Below are 20283 nucleotides of genomic sequence, written 5' to 3'. Positions count from 1 at the left end.
GCTGCCAATCGCCAGCCGAGTAGGATTCTCTGGCGTGCGATCAGGGAAGCGAAAGCAAGGACGTTTGTCTCCTTCCCATGTGTAGCTCCGGCTGCTCCGATACCCTGAAGATTGCCACAATTGAGCATGGCTTCACCCTCACCTCCACAACCTTGGACATTGCCTGATACAAGTTAAGGAGGCTCACATGACGGTGGTCCGGATGAGCAGGTTTTTTGAGGTAGAGGACAGGTGTGAGGTATGCAGGGAGGGCCCGCAAACCATGTCCACATGTTTTGGGCATGTCCGTAGCTTAGGGGATTCTGGCAGAGATTTGCGGATGTCATATCCACGGTACCAAAAAGAAGGGTGGTGCCGAGTCCAGAGGTGGCAATTTGTGCATTGTCGGAAGACCCAGGAGTCCAGGGAGGGAGAGAGGCTGACGTTTTGGCCTTTGCCTCCTTGGTAGCCCGGAGACGGATCTTATTGGCGTGGAGGGACTCAAAGCCTCTGAAATCAGGGATATGGTTTAGTGACATGGCTGGGTTTCTCAGACTTGAGAAAATTAAGTTCGCTCTGAGAGGATCAACATTAGGGTTCATTCGGAGGTGGAAGCCGTTTATCGACTTCGTCGGAGAAAACTAAACTGCCAGCAAATTCAATAAGGGTGGGGGGTTAGGGAGAAAGGAGGGGGTATGGGGGAGAAAGGAGGGGGTATGGGGGAGAAAGGAGGGGGAATGGGGGAGAAAGGAGGGGGAATGGGGGAGAAAGGAGGGGGAATGGGGGAGAAAAGGGAGGGGGAAAATGGGGGAGAAAGGGAAGGGGGAAAATGGGGGAGAAAGGAGGGGAAAAGGGGGAGAAAGGAGGGGGTATGGGGGAGACGGAGTGGGGAATGGGGGAGAAGGAGGGGTATGGGGGAGTCAGGCTACTTTTCTGTCTAGATTAGGTGGGAATAGTGGGAGATGGAGGGGATGTGTTTGCGCACTTTACAATGGTTTAAATTTGTATTTGTATCTTTTATTGTTAAGAACCATAAATGCCTTAATAAAATGTTTTAAAAAAATACATACATAAACTCCCCCCCTAACCACTGCTTTCAGTGCCTCCCAAACGATACCCGCCGAAACCGCCCGTTGTCATTAATCTCAAGATACCCCCGGATGGCCTTCTTTCACCCGCCTATTCCTCCGCTAACAGTCCCCTTGCAGCTGCTGGCCCTGCAACTTGCTCACCCCGTAGATCCACCCAGTACGGGTCCGACACAACTATTGCCGAATACTTGACATCTACCACCCCTGCCAATGTCTTATCCAACTCAAAGAAATCTATTCCGGAGTACAGAGTACACCTTGTGCACATGGGAATAAAACAAAAATTATTTCGCCCTCGGCTTCCCAATCTCCACAGATCCCCCCCCCCCCCCCCCCCCCCCCCCCCCACCCCCCCCCCCCCCCCCCCCCCCCCCCCCCCCCCCCCCCCGGGCACGTGCTCCATGAATCTCCAAAGCTCCTTAGCTGTAGCCAACACCCCTCCCTTACCAAGCGTGGACCGGTCCAGTCCCGGATCCAGGACCGTAATAAAGTCCCCCAACCCCATAATCAGCCGAGGCGACTCCAGGAGAAGGTTGAAGACCGAGGGAACTGGTCACTGGTCGCACAGGCAGAACATAAGGATTGTGGGCCTGCCGGAGGGGAGTGAAGGAGCCGATGCTGGCACGTATGTAGGGAGGATGCTGGAGAAGCTGCTCGGAGAGGGTGCATTGCACAGCTTTTGGAGGTGGGTCGAGCGCACAGGGCGCTAATGAGGAAGATGTCTTAAAGGGACACTCCCATGACACTGTACAGTGTGGAACTGCATCTTCCTTGGTAAGGCTCAGATCAACACGAGTTAAAATGTCGACCCGGGAAGGAATCCCATTCAGTTATGAAGATAGATTGGAGAGGTTGGAACTTTTCACCTTGGAGAGAAGGCCAAGAGGAAATTTGGTGGAGATGCTCAAGATCATGTGAGGGCTGAACAGAGTCGATAGGGGGAAAGTATTTCTGCTTGTAATAGTGTCGAGAGGGCACAGATTTTAAGTGATTTGCAAAAGAAGCAAATATTCGTTAAGAAACCGTTTCACACATGGAGTGATTCGGGTTTGGAATGCACTGCCTGGAAGTGTAATGGAGGCAGGTTCCTTGGAGGCATTCAAGAGGATATTAGATGATTTGAATATGGGGAAAAGGCAGGAGAATGGCACTCAGTCACTTGGAGGGACGGTGAAATGTGATGGTCCGAATGGCCTCCTTCTGCATTATAACAATTCTGTCATCTGTTTCAGGGTGGGGGGGAGCTTAGCTGATTGGGTCAGGCTGGGATGTTGGCAGCCAGGTCTGATTGGGCGGTGATTGTGTCAGAGGGGTAGTTAGAGATTAACTGGGTTGGGGGAAAACTAGTTGTATGTTTGGGGTTTGTTGAGTCAGGTAGGTGGTGGTCAATGGACCCGGTGGGGCGGGGGTTTATGTGTGGGTCAGTTGCAGAGTTAGCCAGGTATTAGGCTAGGCTTTAATCTGCTAACATGTCCTGGGTAACTATTCAGGTAAGTACTGTATAATTGTCCAAAGTCTCCATCTTACTCTAGTTCATCAATTTGTGGAGGGTCCCAGGTGACAAAAGAATTGCTCGAAGTTTTAAAATTCCACTTGGACGCATATGTCAGAACTTCCACAGGGTTTCAATGTCCATTTTAATTAACTCGCAGGGTCTCTGACAATCCAGAGATTGGACGATTTGGCCCCATGTTTGTCGAAGCTTACCCACTGCTCAAATTAAACCGACTGGCCTGTAATTGCTGGGCTTATCTCTGCAACCTTTATTTGAACAAGTGTGTAACATTCGTAATTCTCCAGTCCTCTGGGCACCAACCTGAAGTCTATGGAAGATTGAAATATTATGGCTTTGTTGAAGTTTAAGATTCTTGTTTGTGATTACAGCATCTGCACTGGAGTCATTGCAGTTTCCTGTGCTGAGCCAATGAATTAATGGGAATTGGGGAAATCTCTCCACTGGTTTGAGTCATACCTAGCACAAAGGAAGATGGTTTTTTGTGGTTGTTAGAGATCAGCCATTTCAATCCTGAGACATCACTGCACGAGTTCCTCAGAGTGGTGACCTCGGCCCAACCACTTTAGTTGCTTCATTAATAACCTTCCTTCCAACAGGAGGTCAGATGTGGGGATGTTGGCTGATGATAGCACAACGTTCACCACCATTCCTGACTCCTCATACACGGCAGCAGTCCATGTGCAAATGCAGCAAGACATAATATCCAAGCTTGGGCTAACAATTGGCAAGTAATATTCACACCACAAAAGTGCCAGGCAATGACCATTGAGAGAATCCAACATCCCCGGGGGGGGGATATCATTGACCAAAACTGAAATGGAATAGTCATATAAATACTGTGTCCTGCTCTTGGAACCAGATGCTACGGGCGCAACTGTCCGAGCTCCACACCGAGCCGGAGAATCGCCGCGGCCACACCACGCCGCCCAATTCTCCGAGGTGCAGAGAATCAGCACCATTTGCACGGGATAGCGCAGCACCCATTTGGCGCCAGGATGAGAGGCTGGAGCAGCATGAACCACTCCATGCTGTGCCAATCATCCCGGTGCCCATTTCACGCCATCGTGAAGCACGACGGCGTGAAGACTTGGGCTCCATTTCGGAGACTCGCCCCCTTGGAATCCTGTAGCAAATAACTCCACAAAGCCTGTCCACCACTTACAAGGCACAAGTCAAGAGTGTGACAAAAACTCTCCACTTGCCTGGATGAGTGCAGCTCCAACAACACTCAAGAAACTTGACACCACACAAGGCTAAGCAACCCACTTGATTGCTCCCCCTTCCACAGACGTTCACTCCCTCCGCCACCAACACATAGTGACAGCCCTGTGTACCATCTACAAGATGCAATGTCGGAACTCACCAAGGATGCCCAGGCAGGACTGACCAAACCCACAACAGCTACCATTTCAGACAAGGGCAACAGACACACAAGAACACCCCCACCACATATCACTGTTCCTTCACTGTCACTAGGCCAAAATCCTGGAACTCCTTCCTTAACAGCACTGTGGATGCACCTACACCTCAGGGACTGCAGCAGTTCAAGGCGGCAACTCACCAATACCTTCTGAAGAGAAATCAGGGATGGGCAATAAACACTGGTTCAACCGGCCACGCCCACATCCAGTAAAAATTTATTTAAAAGGATGAAACCCTGGAGTGGGATTTGAACTGGGAACCATAATAGATGTTGCAACGTTGAATATTTATTTTTTACGTCTATTACCTTCACGCAGAAGTTCCACGTCCTGAGATTGTGGGGCCGACGGCCCTCATACAGTTGGCCAACTTGAAGTTCACCTGTTGTCCAGCGGCGGCTCGCGATTGTTTATGGGCGGGGTCAGCCGCTGTCAATCAGCTGCGAGCTTTCTGCTGGCTGGGCGGGTTGTCGCCGTGGGAGACGGGAAGACAGGGTCAGTCGCTGTCAATCAGCTGCAGGCTTTACGCTGAGTGGGCGGGTTGTCGCCGTGGGAGACGGTGGGGCGGGGCTAGCAGCTCCAGGTTTGGGATTCTGAGAGGAAGCCACGTGGTGTTGGGGGGCGGGGCGGGCAGTCTCCCAGCAACGGCGTGTTTGCTGGTGGATGAGGCGGTTTGATGGTTGGTGAGGAAGGTGCTTTTACCCAATCGTCCCAATGGAGCCAATGCCCGCCAAGTTTTATGGGAAGTTGGATGAGAAAAACCCAGTTGTAGCTTCGCTTGAACAAAAGCTCAACCACTTTATGAAAAATATGGAGAGCGCGACTTCCCACAACTCGTACACGAGAGGGTAAGACTCGAGACCTACCTCCCCTCCTTAAAGCCCATCTCCATCAGGCAGGCTCCTTGTGTTCATTCTACTGGATACCATTCAAATTTATACCCTTAAAGCCAATTGCAAATCACAAATATAAAATCTCTTTTTTCCTGCGACTGACCCGGACTGGCAAATGCTGCACTGATCTAATATACATATATATATATAGCTATATTTATACATGCAAAAACTTACTTACCGTTTTTGCCACTTTTCAGTGTAAACTTTTATAAATTCCTCTGTCAACATTTACAATGGAACTGCCTATGAAAACTTTGTTAAAGTCTACAAAGCTAGTGATTTGTTTCAAATCACTAGCTTTTGGAGCCCTGCTCCTTCCTCAGGTGAATGAAGATGTAGGTTCCAGAAACATGTAAATGAAATGAAATGAAAATCGCTTATTACCATGAGTAGGCTTCAATGAAGTTACTGTGAAAAGCCCCTAGTCACCACATTCCGGCGCCTGTCCGGGGAGGCTGGTACGGGAATCGAACCGTGCTGCTGGGCTGCTTGGTCTGCTTTATAAGCCAGCAATTTAGCTGAGAGAGCTAAACCAGCCCCTTGTATATAGACAAAGTCAAAGATGCATGACAATACTTTGAATGTGAGTCTTTGCAGGTAGTTAAGTCGTTACAGGTCCAGATGGAGTAAAGAGGTGTGAATTGTCTCAAGCTCGGACAGTTGGTAGGAATTCGCAAGCCAAGGCCAGATGGTAGGGGATGAATGTAATGCGACATGAATCCAAGGTCCCGGTTGAGGCCGTACTCATGTGTGCGGAACTTGGCTATAGGTTTCTGCTTGGCGATTCTGCGATGTCGCGCATCCTGAAGTCCACCTTGGAGAATGTTTACCCGAAGATCAGAGATTGAATGCCCTTGACTGCTGAAGTGTTCCCCGACTGGAATGGAACATTCCTGCCTGCCGATTGTTGCGCCATGTCCGTTCATCCGTTGTCACGGCGTCTGCATGGTCTTGCCAATGTACCACGCTTCAAAGTCCTCAGCTTTGTACCGTTACATCCCCACCTCAATGAATTCCAGGCTCGACATGATGTTGAACTCTTCTTTCGTTGCATTCGTCTCTGTGCCCACTTCTTTGGGCAAGAATCCTCCCCCCGTTCCACTGATCCTTTCATGTGCCTCCATCATTCTGCCTCCAAGTGGACCCCCAGGCCGGGACAATTACCTGCCCTTGATCTTTTCATTGAGAACTGCTGACGGGATATTGGCCGTCGTAAGTTTTCTGGCCCCCTCACCCATTGCAACCTCTCTCCTTCCGAAGTTTCTGCTCTTCGCTCTGTCAAGTCGAACCCCGACTTTGTCATCAAACCTGCCGACAAAGGGGGTGCCGTTGTCGTTTGGCGCACTGACCTCTGCCTCACAGAGGCTGAGTGTCAACTCTCAGATACTTCTTTCTACCTCCCCCTGGACCATGACCAGACCACTGAACATCAAACCATTATCTCCAACACCGTTAACGACCTCATTTCCTCTGGATGCCTTCCCCTCCACAGCTTCCAACCTCATATTCTCCCAACCCTGAACAGCCCGCTTTTATCTACTTCCCAAAATCCACAAAAAGGACTGTCCCGGCAAGCCCAATGTGTCAGCATGCGCCTACCCCACCGAACTTATTTTCTCTGATCTTGAATCCATCCTCACTCCTCTAGTCCATTCCCTCCCCACCTACATCCGGGATTCCTCTGATGCAGTGTGTCATATTGACAGTTTCCATTTTGCGGGCCTGAACCGCATTCTATTCACCATGGATGTGCAATCTCTTTACACCTCCATTCCACACCAGGATGGCCTGAGAGCCCTTTGCTTCTTTCTCGAAAAGAGGCCCGGACAATTCCCATCCATAAGCACTCTCCTCCGTCTGGTTGAACTCGTTCTATCTCTCAACAATTTCTCCTTTAACTCATCTCACTTTCTCCAAATCAAAGGTGTAGCAATGGGTACCCGCATGGGTCCTAGCTATGCTTTTCTTTTTATGGGGTATGTGGAACATTCCTTGTTCCAGGCTACCCGGGTCCTCTCCCACAACTCCTTCACTGATACATTGATGACTATTTTGGTGCCGCTTCATGCTCTCGTCCTGACCTGGAAAAATTAATCAACTTCGCTTCCAGTTTCCACCCCTCCATCACTTTCACCTGGTCCATCTCAGACACTTACCTTCCCTTCCTTAATCTTTCTGTCTCCATTTTCGGTAATAAACTATCTACTAATATCCACTACAAACCCACTGACTCCCACAACTACCTGGACTACAGCTTTTTGCACCCTACACCCTGTAAAGACTTCATCCCTTTCTCTCAACTCCTTCGCATCCTTCGCATTTGCTCCGATGATGCCACTTTCCAAAATGGTGCTTCGAAAATGTGTTCCTTCTTCCTCAACCGTGATTTCCCACCTACAGTTGTGGACAGGGCCCTCAACAGTGTGTAGTCTATATCCCGCACCACTCCTTTGTTTTCGTCCTCTTCTCTCCCTCCCAGGAGAAGGATAGAGACCCCCTCGTCCTCGTATTTCATCCCACCAGCCTCCGTATGAAAAGCATAATCCTCTGCCATTTTTGCCAACTTCAGCATGATGCCACCGCCAAACACATCTTCCCTTCACCCCCTCTGTCAGCAAACCGCAGAGACCGTTCCTTCCAAGATAATCCAGTCCCCATACCCAGTACCTCTCCCATCACCCATGGCACCTTCCCATGCAATCGCAGAAGGTGTAGCACCTGCCCTTTACATCTTCCATGCTCAACATCCCAGGCCCAAAACACTCATTCCAGGTTAAACAGCGTTTTACTTGCACCCCTTCCAATCTGGTCTACTGCATTCGCTGCTCGCAATGTGGCCTGCTCTATATCGGAGAGATCAAACACAGACTAGGTGATCGCTTTGCTGAGCACCTTCGGTCTGTGCGCATTCAGGACCCGGACCTTCCTGTTGCTTGCTATTTTAACAAAAGTCCCTTTTCCCATGCCCACACGTCTATCCTTGGCCTGCTGCAATGTTCCAGTGAAGCTCAACGCAAACTGGAGGAACAACATCTCATCTTCCAGTTAGGCACGCTACAGCCTTCCGGTCTCAACATCGAATTCAACAACAACTTCAAATGATTAGCTCTACCCCGCCCCACCCATTTGTTTTCATCCCATTTCATTTCAACTTTCTCTTACCATTTATTTCTTTCTTGTCTCTCTTAATATATATTTAGCCCCCCCCCCAATCTTATCCACCTTTCCTTTCCCCTAACTCCCATTTGCTTCCCCCTTCCCCTCCCCTCACATGTTCATTTCTTTTTTAAAAATAAATTTAGAGTACCCAATTATTTTTCCAATTAAGGGCAATTTAGCGTGGCCAATCTACCTATCCTGCACATCTTTGGTTTTTGGGGGTGAGACCCACACAGACATGGGGCGAATGTGCAAACTCCACACAGACAGTGACCCAGGGCCAGGATTCGAACTCGGATCCTCAGCGCCTTAGGCAGCAATGCTAACCAATGTGCCACCGTACTGCCCCCTCCCCCTCATATCTTCATCAGTCACAGTTTAGCCTCTGAAGTTAGTTTCTCTGCTGTTTTGCCTCTCACACCTTGGTTCTCTCTGGGGACTGCCATTAGCACTTTCTCCTTGGTTTCTGCGGCCATTAGCACCCCTTTTTCCTGGGTTTCTGTGGCTGTGACTCATCTTTCCTTCGCAGTATAAATATCCCCCACATTCTCTGACTGTTAGCTTTGACAAAGAGTCATTGAATTCAAAACGTTAGCTCTTTTCTCTCCAAACAAATGCTGCCAGACCTGCTGAGATTTTCCAGTATTTTCTCTTTTGTTTCAGACTCCAGCATTCGTAGTAATTTGCTTTTATCCAGTAGGAATTAACGGGTCTTTCAAATCGGTAGGCAGTGACTAGTGGGATACCGCAGGGATCAGTGCTAGGACCCCAGCTATTCGCAATATATGTTAATGATTTAGATGAGGGAACAAAATGTAATATCTCCAAATTTGCAGATGACACCAAGTTGGGTGAGCTGTGAGGATGCAGATTCTTCAGTGTGATTTGGACAAGTTTAGTGAGTGGGCAAATGGCAGATGCAGTCCAAAGATGTGCAGGTTGGGTGGACTAGCCATGATAAATTGCCCCTTACTGTCTAGGATGTTACGGGGATAAGGCGGGGGAGTGGGCCTCTTTCTTTTAGAGGGTTGGTGCAAACTCGATAGGCCAAATGGCCTCCTTCTGCACTGTAGTGATTCTAAGCACTATAATTTGGATAAATGTAGGGATAAAACTTTGGTAACAAAAATGAGAAGGCGGACTATTATCTGAATGGCCAAAAATCAGGAGAAGGGATTGTGCAACGAGACCTGGGTGACCTTGTGCGCCAGTCACTGAAGGTAAACGTGCAGGTACAGCAGGCGGTAAAGAAGGCAAATGGTATACTGGCCATCGCGAGAGGGGTCGAGTACAGGAGCAGGGATGTTTTACTGCAATTATACAGGGCCTTGTTGAAGCCACACAAGGAACACTGTATGCAGTTTTGGTCAACTTATTTGAGGATGGATGTTCTTGTTCGAGAGGAAGTGCAGCAAAGGTTTACCAGACTGATTCCTGGGATGGCGGGACTGACGTATGAGTAGAAATTGAATCAGTTAGGATTGTATTCACTGGAGTTCAGAAGAATAAGGGAGGATCTCATAGAAACCTATAAAATTTGAACAGGACTAGACAGGGAAGATGCAGGAAGGATGTTCCCGATGGTGAGTGTGTCCAGAACCAGAAGTCACAGTCTGAGGATACGGGTAGACCATTTGGGACTGTGATGAAGAGTAATTTCTTCATCCAGATAGTGGTGAGCCTGTGGAATTCATTACCACAGTTGAGGCCAAATCATTGTATGTTTTCAACAGGAAGTTAGATATTGCGCTTGGAGCGAGGAGATCAAAGGGGGAAAGCGGGATTAGGCTATTAAATTGGATGATCAGCCATGATAATGAATGGTGGAACGGGCTCGAAAGGCCAAATGGCCTCCTCCTGCTCCTATTTTCTGTGTTTCTATGTGGCTTACTGCTGATCTGTGATCGCTGGAACTGAGTGACACATTAACGGTGCAATATAAATGCAAATTCTTGCTATTATGTCTGCATTGGTTGTAAATTGGACCCACTGAATATCAATTTTTGGGTTTGTGATCCTGCACCTAATCTGCACATTTTAAGTTAAACATGGATAGAACATCTGTTTCAAGATCTTTCTGCAGAATGTATGAAAAACCAAGGTGAAGAAAACAATTTTTACAATCCTAAGAACAGCTGCTTAGGTTCTTGTAAAGGGATCAATGGAAGCCACTGAATAAGTGATAGGGAGCCTTTTATCACTTTGCCTTATGTGACGTCAGGGGATGCAGGTAGAGCAGAGGAGCAGGACAGAAGTGCTCCTCACAGCTCCACAACACCAGTGTGGACCCATCACAGAATTGTTACAGTGCAGAAGGAGGCCATTCCTCCTGACTCTCACTCCTCCATGTACTCGAGCTTGTGATATAAAATCAGAAGCTGCAGCTCCTCGTTCATAGTGAGAATCTTCCTTCTTTGTCCTCTAGTTATCCATTCACCAGTGGTAACATTTCTTCATTATACTGACAACAAAGTCCCCAGGTCTCACGCACTCCATTGCTGGCAGTTTCTGTCATGGTCCAATCCCACTCATTATGTTGCTCATAAATTTGCAAGAAAGGCAGGGCTCAGTTCTCTAGTTCCGAGTTTTCCTCATTCCTTCAATTTGAGTGTTAATTGCACTGTTATCCACACCCCAGTCTCCCTCTCACTCATGCCTGTCTTTTGATCCCCATTGTCAAGTCTCCCTCCTACCCCTCAGACCCTATCACCGACACCAAGTCCCTTGTAACCCTCGCTTCTGACCACAGCACCCCTTGATGTGTTCTGTGATCCAACCAGGTACACAGAACATCTAGTTGTTTCACTAGAAACATGATTTATTAACACACGTGGAAAGATAACTAACAGATTACTATACAGACAAAGGCTACTAAATGAATTCGGTGAATTCTCCTGGACCTAGTTTTAAGTGCGACTATTCTCTCGTACTTCCTACTACCAACTGGCGGGTATCTCAAGTCACTTTGTCTGAAGGATGTCTGACGCCACCATCTGGTTGGAGGTCACATTACTAACTATATACAAAACTGTGCACAGGTGTATCACCACAATTCTCTCCTGTCACCCTTCCTCCAAACCCCAGACCCTCTTACTTTCTCCTTCTGCCCTGGATGCTCCCCAGTTGTTGTTATGATGGTTCAGAAATGTCTTCATAACTTTTCTCTTATTTACTTTTCCGATCTCTAAATCCCATCACAGTAAAATGCAAAACTCCAAAATTATGTTTGCACGCCTTTGCTCAGTTATCTCACACTCTCTAATCCCACACGGGCTGGTTTAGCTCACCAGGCTAAATCACTGGCTTTTAAAGCAGACCAAGCAGGCCAGCAGCACGGTTCAATTCCCGTACCAGCCTCCCCGGAGATGCGCCGGAATGTGGCGACTAGGGGCTTTTCACAGTAACTTCATTGAAGCCTACTCGTGACAATAAGCGATTTTCATTTTTCATTTCATTTTCACTTCACCTGAAGGTGCATGGCCTGGAGTCTGTTCGCAGATGTACAAGAGATCAACTAATATTTTAACGTGTGATTTAATGGAATGTTTTTAATAGCAGCAGCATGAATATATACATATGTATTAACTTGTCCTTAATTAAGTTTTGTCTTGAAGTTCAGATGTCCATTTCCCTCATCCAGCCAAAGCTGATTACTCATCAGCATTACTCTATTTTAATTTATCAGAGCCAATGATTTATCTTGCATCTGGAACACATATGAGAAACTGTTACCAGATCATTATTACCACGAAAAATTGCTGAAGATTGGGGATTTTCTTCAACAAATGAAGGTACATCTGTTTGAATTAACTTTTATTTTAAAGGTATGTCATTCCAAACATACACAACATCAGCCAAATGAACAGTCTGTCAAAGCATAGTCAACAGTTTTTTCCCTTTTAACCCCCCCACTTCAACGAACAACTTCTCAAATAAAGTAATGAACAGCCTCCACTGCACTTCGAAATCTTCTTCTGACCCCCTCAATTCAAACTTAATCTTCTCTGGCCAGAAAAACTCGTACAAGTTCCCCAGCTAGGCAGCCACCCACAGCGGTGTATCTGACCTCCATTCAACAGGATCCTTCGATGGGCAATCATTGGCCCCCGTCCCCTCCTGCAGCTCCGGCTCCTCTGAAACCCCAAATATTGCCACCATAGAGTGTGACCTGACCTCAGCCCTAGTAGCCTGCATAACATCCCAGACACCACCTCCGAAAAGCTCTCCAGCTTCTCGCAACCCCAGAACTTGAGCATGATTCACCGGCCCACCACACTTCTCACACCCATCGATTGCCCCCTGGAAGAACCCATTCAGCCTCACCTGAGACATGTGTAACCTGTGTACCACTTTTAACTGAATCAAGCTCATCCTCCTGCAGGTGGAAGTTGAGTTCACCCGCCCATCGCCTTACAGCAGAGCCCCCCAACCTACTTTCCCCACCAATTCCTCCTACCACATAGGCATTATCCTCACCACCTGTGCCTTTCCCTGTTCCCATAATCACCCATATATGTTCCCAATCCTGCCCTCCCCCAGATCGTCAGGGAGCAGCAGTTGCTCCAACAGTGTGTACTCCAGTAACTGAGGGAACATCTGCCTCCACTTTCGCGTGAAATCCCGCATGTACCTAAACTCGCTACTCTTGGGCAGCTCAAATCTCTCCCGCAGCTTGTCCAGTCCCACAAACATATCCCTAACCCACTCCAGCCCCGCCTGCCTCCGCTTCACATACATCCCATTCATTAAACACCCACACCCACACTGGCGCCAGCACCAACATTTTATCCAACTTAAAATGTCTCCTCAATTGGTTCCATATCCTGATAGCCGCCTGCACCACCAGACTCCCCAGGTCTAACGGCAATGGGGCTATCACCAGGGCCCTCAGACTAGAAACCCCGCAGGACTCCTCCTCCACTCCACCTCCAACCTAATCCATTTCCTTTCCCCCCCCCCCCCCCCCACCAACACCTCTTCTTCTCCTCATTCACAGCCCAGTAATTTAAAAAAATAATTTAGAGTACCCAATTAATTTTTTCCAATTAAGGGGCAATTTAGTGTGTCCAATCCACCTACCTTGCACATCTTTGGGTTCTGGGGGTGAAACCTATGCAAACACGGAGAGAATGTGCAAACTCCAACGGACAGTGACCCAGAGCAGAGATTGAACCTGGGACCTTGGCGCCGTGGGACAGCAGCACTAACCACTGCGCCATGTGCTGCCCTCGCAGCTCAGTAATAATACATCAGGTTTGGGAGCGTAAACTCCGCTTTCTGTCTCTGTAGCAGTGCCTTCTTCACCCTCGGTACCGTCCCAGTCCATGTAAACTGTGAAATCAGTGCCTCTACCCTCTGGAAGAAGGCCTTGGGAAGAAAGATCAGGAAGGTCTGAAAGACAATCAGGAACCTTGGCAGCATGTTCACCTTTACCATCTGCACCCTCCATGCCAACGTCAAGTGTAATGCATCCCACCTCTTGAGATCCCCCTTAACCTTCTCCACTAACTCTGTCAAGTTCCACCTTTTGCATTGTGGCCCACTCATGCATCACCTGAACCTCTGAATGCCTAAACTGCTCTCTTGCCACCTTAAACGGTAGTGCCTCCAAATTGGCCCCTTGCTCCGCCGCATTCACTCGCTCTTCCCTTATGTGCAGCTTGTACTCCGAGAAGGCCCCAAACATTCCCATCAGGCCCATAATTCATCTGCATACAATGATATCCAATGTTTCCTGCCCCCCACTCACAATCCCTCCCCATTCAGCCGATCCCTGAAGGGCTCAATCGCCAGCGCAAATAACAACGGCGACACCTGGCCTCGTTTCCCTGTGCAGCCCAAAATACCCTGAACTTGTCTCGTTCGTATGCATGCTTGCCACTGGGACACTTGCAAAAGACGCACCCATGCCACAAACTTCAGCCCAAGCCCAACCTACCCAGAATTTCAAACAGGTGCCTCCACTCTACCCAGTCAAAGGCCTTGTCTGCATCCATGGATACAATGACCTCTGGTGCTCGGCCCCTGATGGAGTTATAACTACATTCAACAGTTTCCTAATTTTGCTGGAGAGCTGCCTATCCTTCACAAAACCTGTTTGGTCCTCACAGACCACCCTTGGCACACACCCCTCCAACCTACACGTGAACACCTTCGCCAGTACTTTCACATCCGTGTTCAACAAAGAAATGGGCCTTAAGAACCCACACTCCAGTGGGTCCTTCCCTTCTTTGGGATCATCAAAATTGCCACCCGAGACAACGTTGCTGGGACTCACCCCTTTTCATCACCTCACTAAACATCCACAACTGACGGGGGCCCAAATCTGTCACAAACTGCTTATAAAACTCGGCCACAAATCCGTCTGGGATCCGTCACGGGATCTTCCCAGACTGTATTTCCTGATACTATCCATCACCTCCCTCTGCCCCAACAGCTCCTTCAATGCATGTCTCTTCCTCTTCTCCAGCTCTGGGAACTCCAACCCATCCAGAAACATAGAACATAGAACAGTACAGCACAGAACAGGCCCTTCGGCCCTCGATGTTGTGCCGAGCAACGATCACCCTACTCAAGCCTAACGTATCCACCCTATACCAGTAACCCCTCCCCCAATTAACCTTACTTTTTAGGACACTAAGGGCAATTTAGCATGGCCAATCCACCTAACCCGCACATCTTTGGACTGTGGGGGGAAACCGGAGCACCCGGAGGAAACCCACACACACACGGGGAGGACGTGCAGACTCCGCACAGACAGTGACCCAGCCGGGAATTGAACCTGGGACCCTGGAGCTGTGAAGCATTTATGCTAACCACCATGCTACCGTGCTGCCCCAACCACCCCATATCTCCCACCTCTTCCCCTAGCTCAGCCTTTTTCCAACTTCTCATAGTACCCCTTGAACGCCTCATTTATCTTTTCTGGCTTTGACAACAATTCCCCCTTCTCCACCATTACCTGCAAAAAATCTCTAGACTCTGCCTGATGCCGCAATTGGTGGGCCAACATATGACTCGCCTTCTCTCCTTACTGATACTGCACCCCTCTCGCCTTCTGCAGCTACCCCGCCGCCTTGCCTGTCGTCAACCTGTCAAACTGCCCCTGCAACCACTTCCTCCCACCAGCAACTCCTTCGTGGACTATATCGGCCAACAGCCGTCGGTGCCCATCATCCTCCTATCCCTGTATGCCTTAAACAAAATAATCTCATCTCGGACCACTGCCTTCACAACTTTCCAGAACATGGCTGCCGACACCTCCCCATCCTGATTTAGCTCCACATAGTTCCTAATCGCCACTCTGACCTTCTCACAAAACCAGAAGACCGAATCCAACTTCCACCCTGGCCTCTGCACCTGCCATGAACTAAGTCTCACCTCCAGCCAATGCGGCGGTGGTCCAAAATCACAATTCCTGCATATTCTGCCCTTGCCACTCCAATCAGCTCGACTCACCACGGAAAAATATATTCTAGAACACACGTTGTACACATGCAAGAGGAAGGAGTGCTACCTTCCTCCCAGGTTCCTGAACTCCACAGATTCACCCTCCCATTCTATCCATGAACCCTCCCAGCTCTCTCACCATCCTTGACCTTCCCATCGACTTGGGGCTCGACCTGTCCAGCCGAACCTGATTCTTCACCCGGAGATGCGTCTCCTTGCAAGAAAATCACCCCTGCTCTCAAACTCTTCAGGTGTGCAAAAGCCCGGGAACTCTTTACGGGTCCGTTTAACCCGCGGGCATTCCATGTCACAATTCTTACTGGAGGTCTGTGCCATCATCACCCTCTTTGGTTCCTCCTCGTCCAATCCTACTCTGAACCGGGCCCATCCAAGATGGCCCTGCATCCCGCTCATGACCACTCTCATCCTCCAAATCTGCCACATCGCACTTCCCCCTCCCCCCTCCCCTTGAAGTAACTTATTAGTACAATCATCACAGAATAAGATTTTTATTTGTAATGTGTTATAACTTCCACAAGACCTACGGGGTCAACGCAATTAGTCTCTCTGACCCTTGTTGAGTACAGGCTTCCCTGCTGAGGGACAGGGAACTCACGGACACTCAAATATGGCTTTTCACAGTAACTTAATTGAAGCCTACTTGTGATAATAAGCGATTATTATTATTATATAAAAGTCGGCCACGTTTGGAACTGACATCTCAGACCCAGTGGAGACCTGAAGAGTATTGTACATAATGTGACTTTACAATAAAATAAGTTTTTCTTTGTTCACTGTTCACTTGCCTCAGACATGTCTGTGATACTAAATAATTAAACATTCTTAAAGTTGTCTGTGGTACTGTGTTCACTGAAAATCTATTTAGTTATGTCAGCTTGGCTCCACCCATTCCATTGTGACAGAAGGTTTTCAGTACAAATTCTGTTATTTCATTGTACTAAGTGCTTTACCAGATGAAACATTAAGCTCAGCTCTGGCCTGCCTGCGAATGTGAATGCAAAAGATCCCATAGCATTATTTAAAGAAAGAGCACCAAGCTCTTTTCATTTCCTCAACCACACAACCAAGAACAGATTGGTCAGTCACTCATTTTTTTGATGCTTATGGGGCCTTGCCGAATGCATGTGAACTGCTGTATTTCCCTCCAAAACAAATAGGACACGCACTATGGCGAGCCCATCATTGTACCACAGGAATGCTTCATGCAGTCACTCAGGACTGCTAATGCAGGAGTCAACTCTGAAAGAACAAAAAACAAAGAAAAATTACAGCACAGGAACAGGCCCTTCGGCCCTCCAAGCCTGCGCCGATCCAGATCCTCTATCTAAAACTGTTGCCTATTTTCTAAGGATCTGTATCCCTCTGCTCCCTGCCCATTCATGTATCTGTCTACATCTTAAATGATGCTATCATGCCCGCCTCTACCACCTGCGTTCCAGGCACCCACCAGCCTCTGCGTAAAGAACTGTCCACGCATATCTCCCTTAAACTTTTCCCCTCTCACCTTGAACTCGTTTCCCCTAGTAATTGGGTCCCCCAATCTGGGAAAAAGCTTCTTGCTATCCACCCTGTTTATACCTCTCATGATTTTGTAGACCTCAATGAGGTCCGCCCTCAACCTCCGTCTTTCTAATGAAAATAATCCTAATCTATTCAACCTCTCTTCATAGCTAGCGCCCTCCATACCAGACAGCATCCTGGTGAACCTCCTCTGCACCATCTCCAAAGCATCCACATCCTTTTGGTAATGTGGTGACCAGAATTGTACGCAGTATTCCAAATGTGGCCGAACAAAAGTCTTATACAACTGTAACATGTCCTGCCAACTCTTGTACTCAATACCCCTTCCAATGAAGGAAAGCATGCCGTATGCCTTCTTGACCACTTTATCGACCTGCGCAGCCACTTTCAGGGTACAATGGACCTGAACACCCTGATCTCTCTGTACATCAATTTTCCCCAGGGCTTTTTCATTTGCCGTATAGTTCACTCTTGAATTGGATCTTCCAAAATGCATCACCTCGCATTTTCCCGGATTGAACTCCATTTGTCATTTCCCCGCCCAACTCTCCAATCTATCTATATTCTGCTGTATTCTCTGACAGTCCCCTTCGCTATCTGCTACTCCACCAATCTTAGTGTCATCTACAAACTTGCTAATCAGACCACCTATACCTTCCTCCAGATCATTTATGTAGATTACAAACAACAGTGGTCCCAGCACGGATCCCTGTGGAACACCACTGGTCACAGTTCTCCATTTTGAGAAACTCCCTTCCACTACTAGTCCTGTTGCCCAGCCAGTTCTTTATCCATCTAGCTAGTACACCCTGGACCCCATGAGACTTCACTTTCTCCATCAGGCTACTATGGGGAACCTTATCAAACGCCTTACTGAAGTCCATGTGTATGACATCTACAGCCCTTCCCTCATCAATCAACTTTGTCACTTCCTCAAAGAATTCTATTAAGTTGGTAAGACATGACCTTCCCTGCACAAAACCATGTTGCCTATCACTGATAAGCCCATTTTCTTCCAAATGGGAATAGATCCTATCTCTCAGTATCTTCTCCAGCAGCTTCCCTACCACTGATGTCAGGCTCACGGTCTATAATTACCTGGATTGTCCCTGCTACCCTTCTTAAACAAGGGGACAACATTAGCAATTCTCTAGTCCTCCGGTACCTCACCCGTGTTCAAGGATGCTGCAAAGTAGCAGATAGTGAAGGGGACTGTTAAGGCCCCAGCTATTTCCTCACTCACTTCCCTCAGTAGCCTGGGATAGATCCCATCCGGACCTGGGGACTTGTCCATCTTAATGCCTTTTAGAATACCCAACAAATCCTCCCTCCTTATGCCGACTTGACCTAGAGTAATCAAACATCTATCCCTAACCTCAACATCCATCATGTCCCTCTCCATGGTGAATAACGATGCAAAGTACTCGTTAAGAATCTCACCATTTTCTCTGACTCCATGCATAACTTTCCTCCTTTGTCCTTGAGTGGGCCAACCCTTTCTCTAGTTACCTTCTTGCTCCTTATATATGAATAAAAGGCTTTGGGATTTTCCTTAACCCTGTTTGCTAAAGATATTTCATGACCCCTTTTCGTCCTCTTGATTCCTCATTTCAGATTGGTCCTACATTCTCGATATTCTTCCAAAGCTTTGCCTGTCTTCAGTCGCCTTATGTATGCTTCCTTTTTCCTCTTAGATAGTCTCACAATTTCACCTGTCATCCATGGTTCCCTAATCTTGCCATTTCTATCCCTCATTTTCACAGGGATATGTATGTCCTGCACTCTGATCAACCTCTCTTTAAAAGCCTCCCACATGTCAAGTGTGGATTTACCTTCAAACAGCTGTTCCCAATCCACATTCCCCAGTTCCTGCCGAATTATGGTATAGTTGGCCTTCCTCCAATTTAACACTCTTCCTTTAGGACCACTCTCGCCTTTGTCCATGAGTATTTTAAAACTTACGGAATTGTGATCACTATTCCATAGTCAGGAAGGTCATGTCTTACAAACCTAATAGAATTCTTTGAGGAAGTGACAAAGTTAATTGATGAGGGAAGGGCTGTAGATGTCATATATATATATGGGTTCCAGTAAGGCGTTTGATAAAGTTTCCCATGGCAGGTTGATGGAAAAAGTGAAGTCGTATGGGGTTCAGGGTGTACTAGCTAGATGGATAAAGAACTGGCTCGGCAACATGAGACAGAGAGTAGTGGTGGAAGGGAGTGTCTCAAAATGGAGAAAGGTGATTAGTGGTGTTCCACAGGGATCCGTGCTCGGACCACTGTTTGTGATGTACATAAATGATCTGGACGAAGGGACAGGTGGTCTGATTAGCAAGTTTGCAGATGATACTAAGATTGGTGGAGTTGCAGATAGCGAGGAGGACTGTCAGAGAATACAGCAAAATATAGATAGATTGGAGAGTTGGGCAGAGAAATGGCAGATGGAGTTCAATCCAGGCAAATGCGAGGTGATGCATTTTGGAAGATCTAATTCAAGAGCGCACTATACGGTCAAGAAGAGTCCTGGGGAAAATTGATGTACAGAGAGATCTGGGAGTTCAGGTCCATTGTACCCTGAAGGTGGCAACGCAGGTAGATAGAGTGGTCAGGAAGGCATACAGTATGCTTGCCTTCATCGGACGGGGTATTGAGTATCAGAGTCAGCAGGTCATGTTACAGATGTATAAGACTTTGGTTAGGCCACATTTGGAATATTGCGTGCAGTTCTGGTCGCCACATTACCAGAAGGATGTGGATGCTTTAGAGAGGGTGCAGAGGAGGTTCACCAGGATGCTGCCTGGTATGGAGGGTGCTATCTATGAAGAAAGGTTGAGTAGATTAGGGTTGTTTTCGTTGGAAAGACGGAGGTTGAGGGGGGACCTGATTCTGGTCTACAAAATTATGAGAGGTATGGACAGGGTGGATAGCAACAAGCTTTTTCCAAGAGTAGGGGTGTCAATTACAAGGGGTCACGATTTCAAGGTGAGAAAGGGAAAGTTTAAGGGAGATGTTCGTGGAAAGTTTTTTACGCAGAGGGTGGTAAGGTAGGTGCCTGGAACGCTTTGCCAGCAGAGGTGGCAGTGGCGGGCACGATAGCATCATTTAAGATGCATCTAGACAGATATATGAACGGGCGGGGGACAGAGGGAAGTAGATCCTTGGAAAATAGGCACAGTTTTAGATAAAGGATCTGGATCGGCGCAGGCTGGGAGAGCCGTAGGGCCTGTT

General features: G+C 47.9%; 1 protein-coding gene across 2 annotated transcripts in view; it reads left to right on the top strand.

The window, feature by feature from the left end:
- Positions 1-4641: 4641 nt before the first annotated feature.
- cfap54 (cilia and flagella associated protein 54) overlaps positions 4642-20283 on the top strand; it is a 763542-nt gene continuing 747900 nt past the window's right edge. For both annotated transcript variants that reach the window (XM_038810895.1, XM_038810894.1), the window contains exons 1-2: positions 4642-4855; positions 11748-11853. In XM_038810895.1, coding sequence (XP_038666823.1) covers positions 4722-4855; positions 11748-11853 — 240 coding nt within the window. In that variant the 5' untranslated portion in view covers positions 4642-4721. The remainder of the gene's footprint in view (positions 4856-11747; positions 11854-20283) is intronic.

The sequence above is a fragment of the Scyliorhinus canicula genome, chromosome 11 (assembly GCF_902713615.1).
Source record: "Scyliorhinus canicula chromosome 11, sScyCan1.1, whole genome shotgun sequence".
In the NCBI taxonomy this organism is placed as follows: Eukaryota; Metazoa; Chordata; class Chondrichthyes; order Carcharhiniformes; family Scyliorhinidae; genus Scyliorhinus; species Scyliorhinus canicula.
The sequence above is the reverse complement of the archived record's forward strand: the minus strand, read 5'-3'. Positions and strand labels throughout refer to the sequence as shown.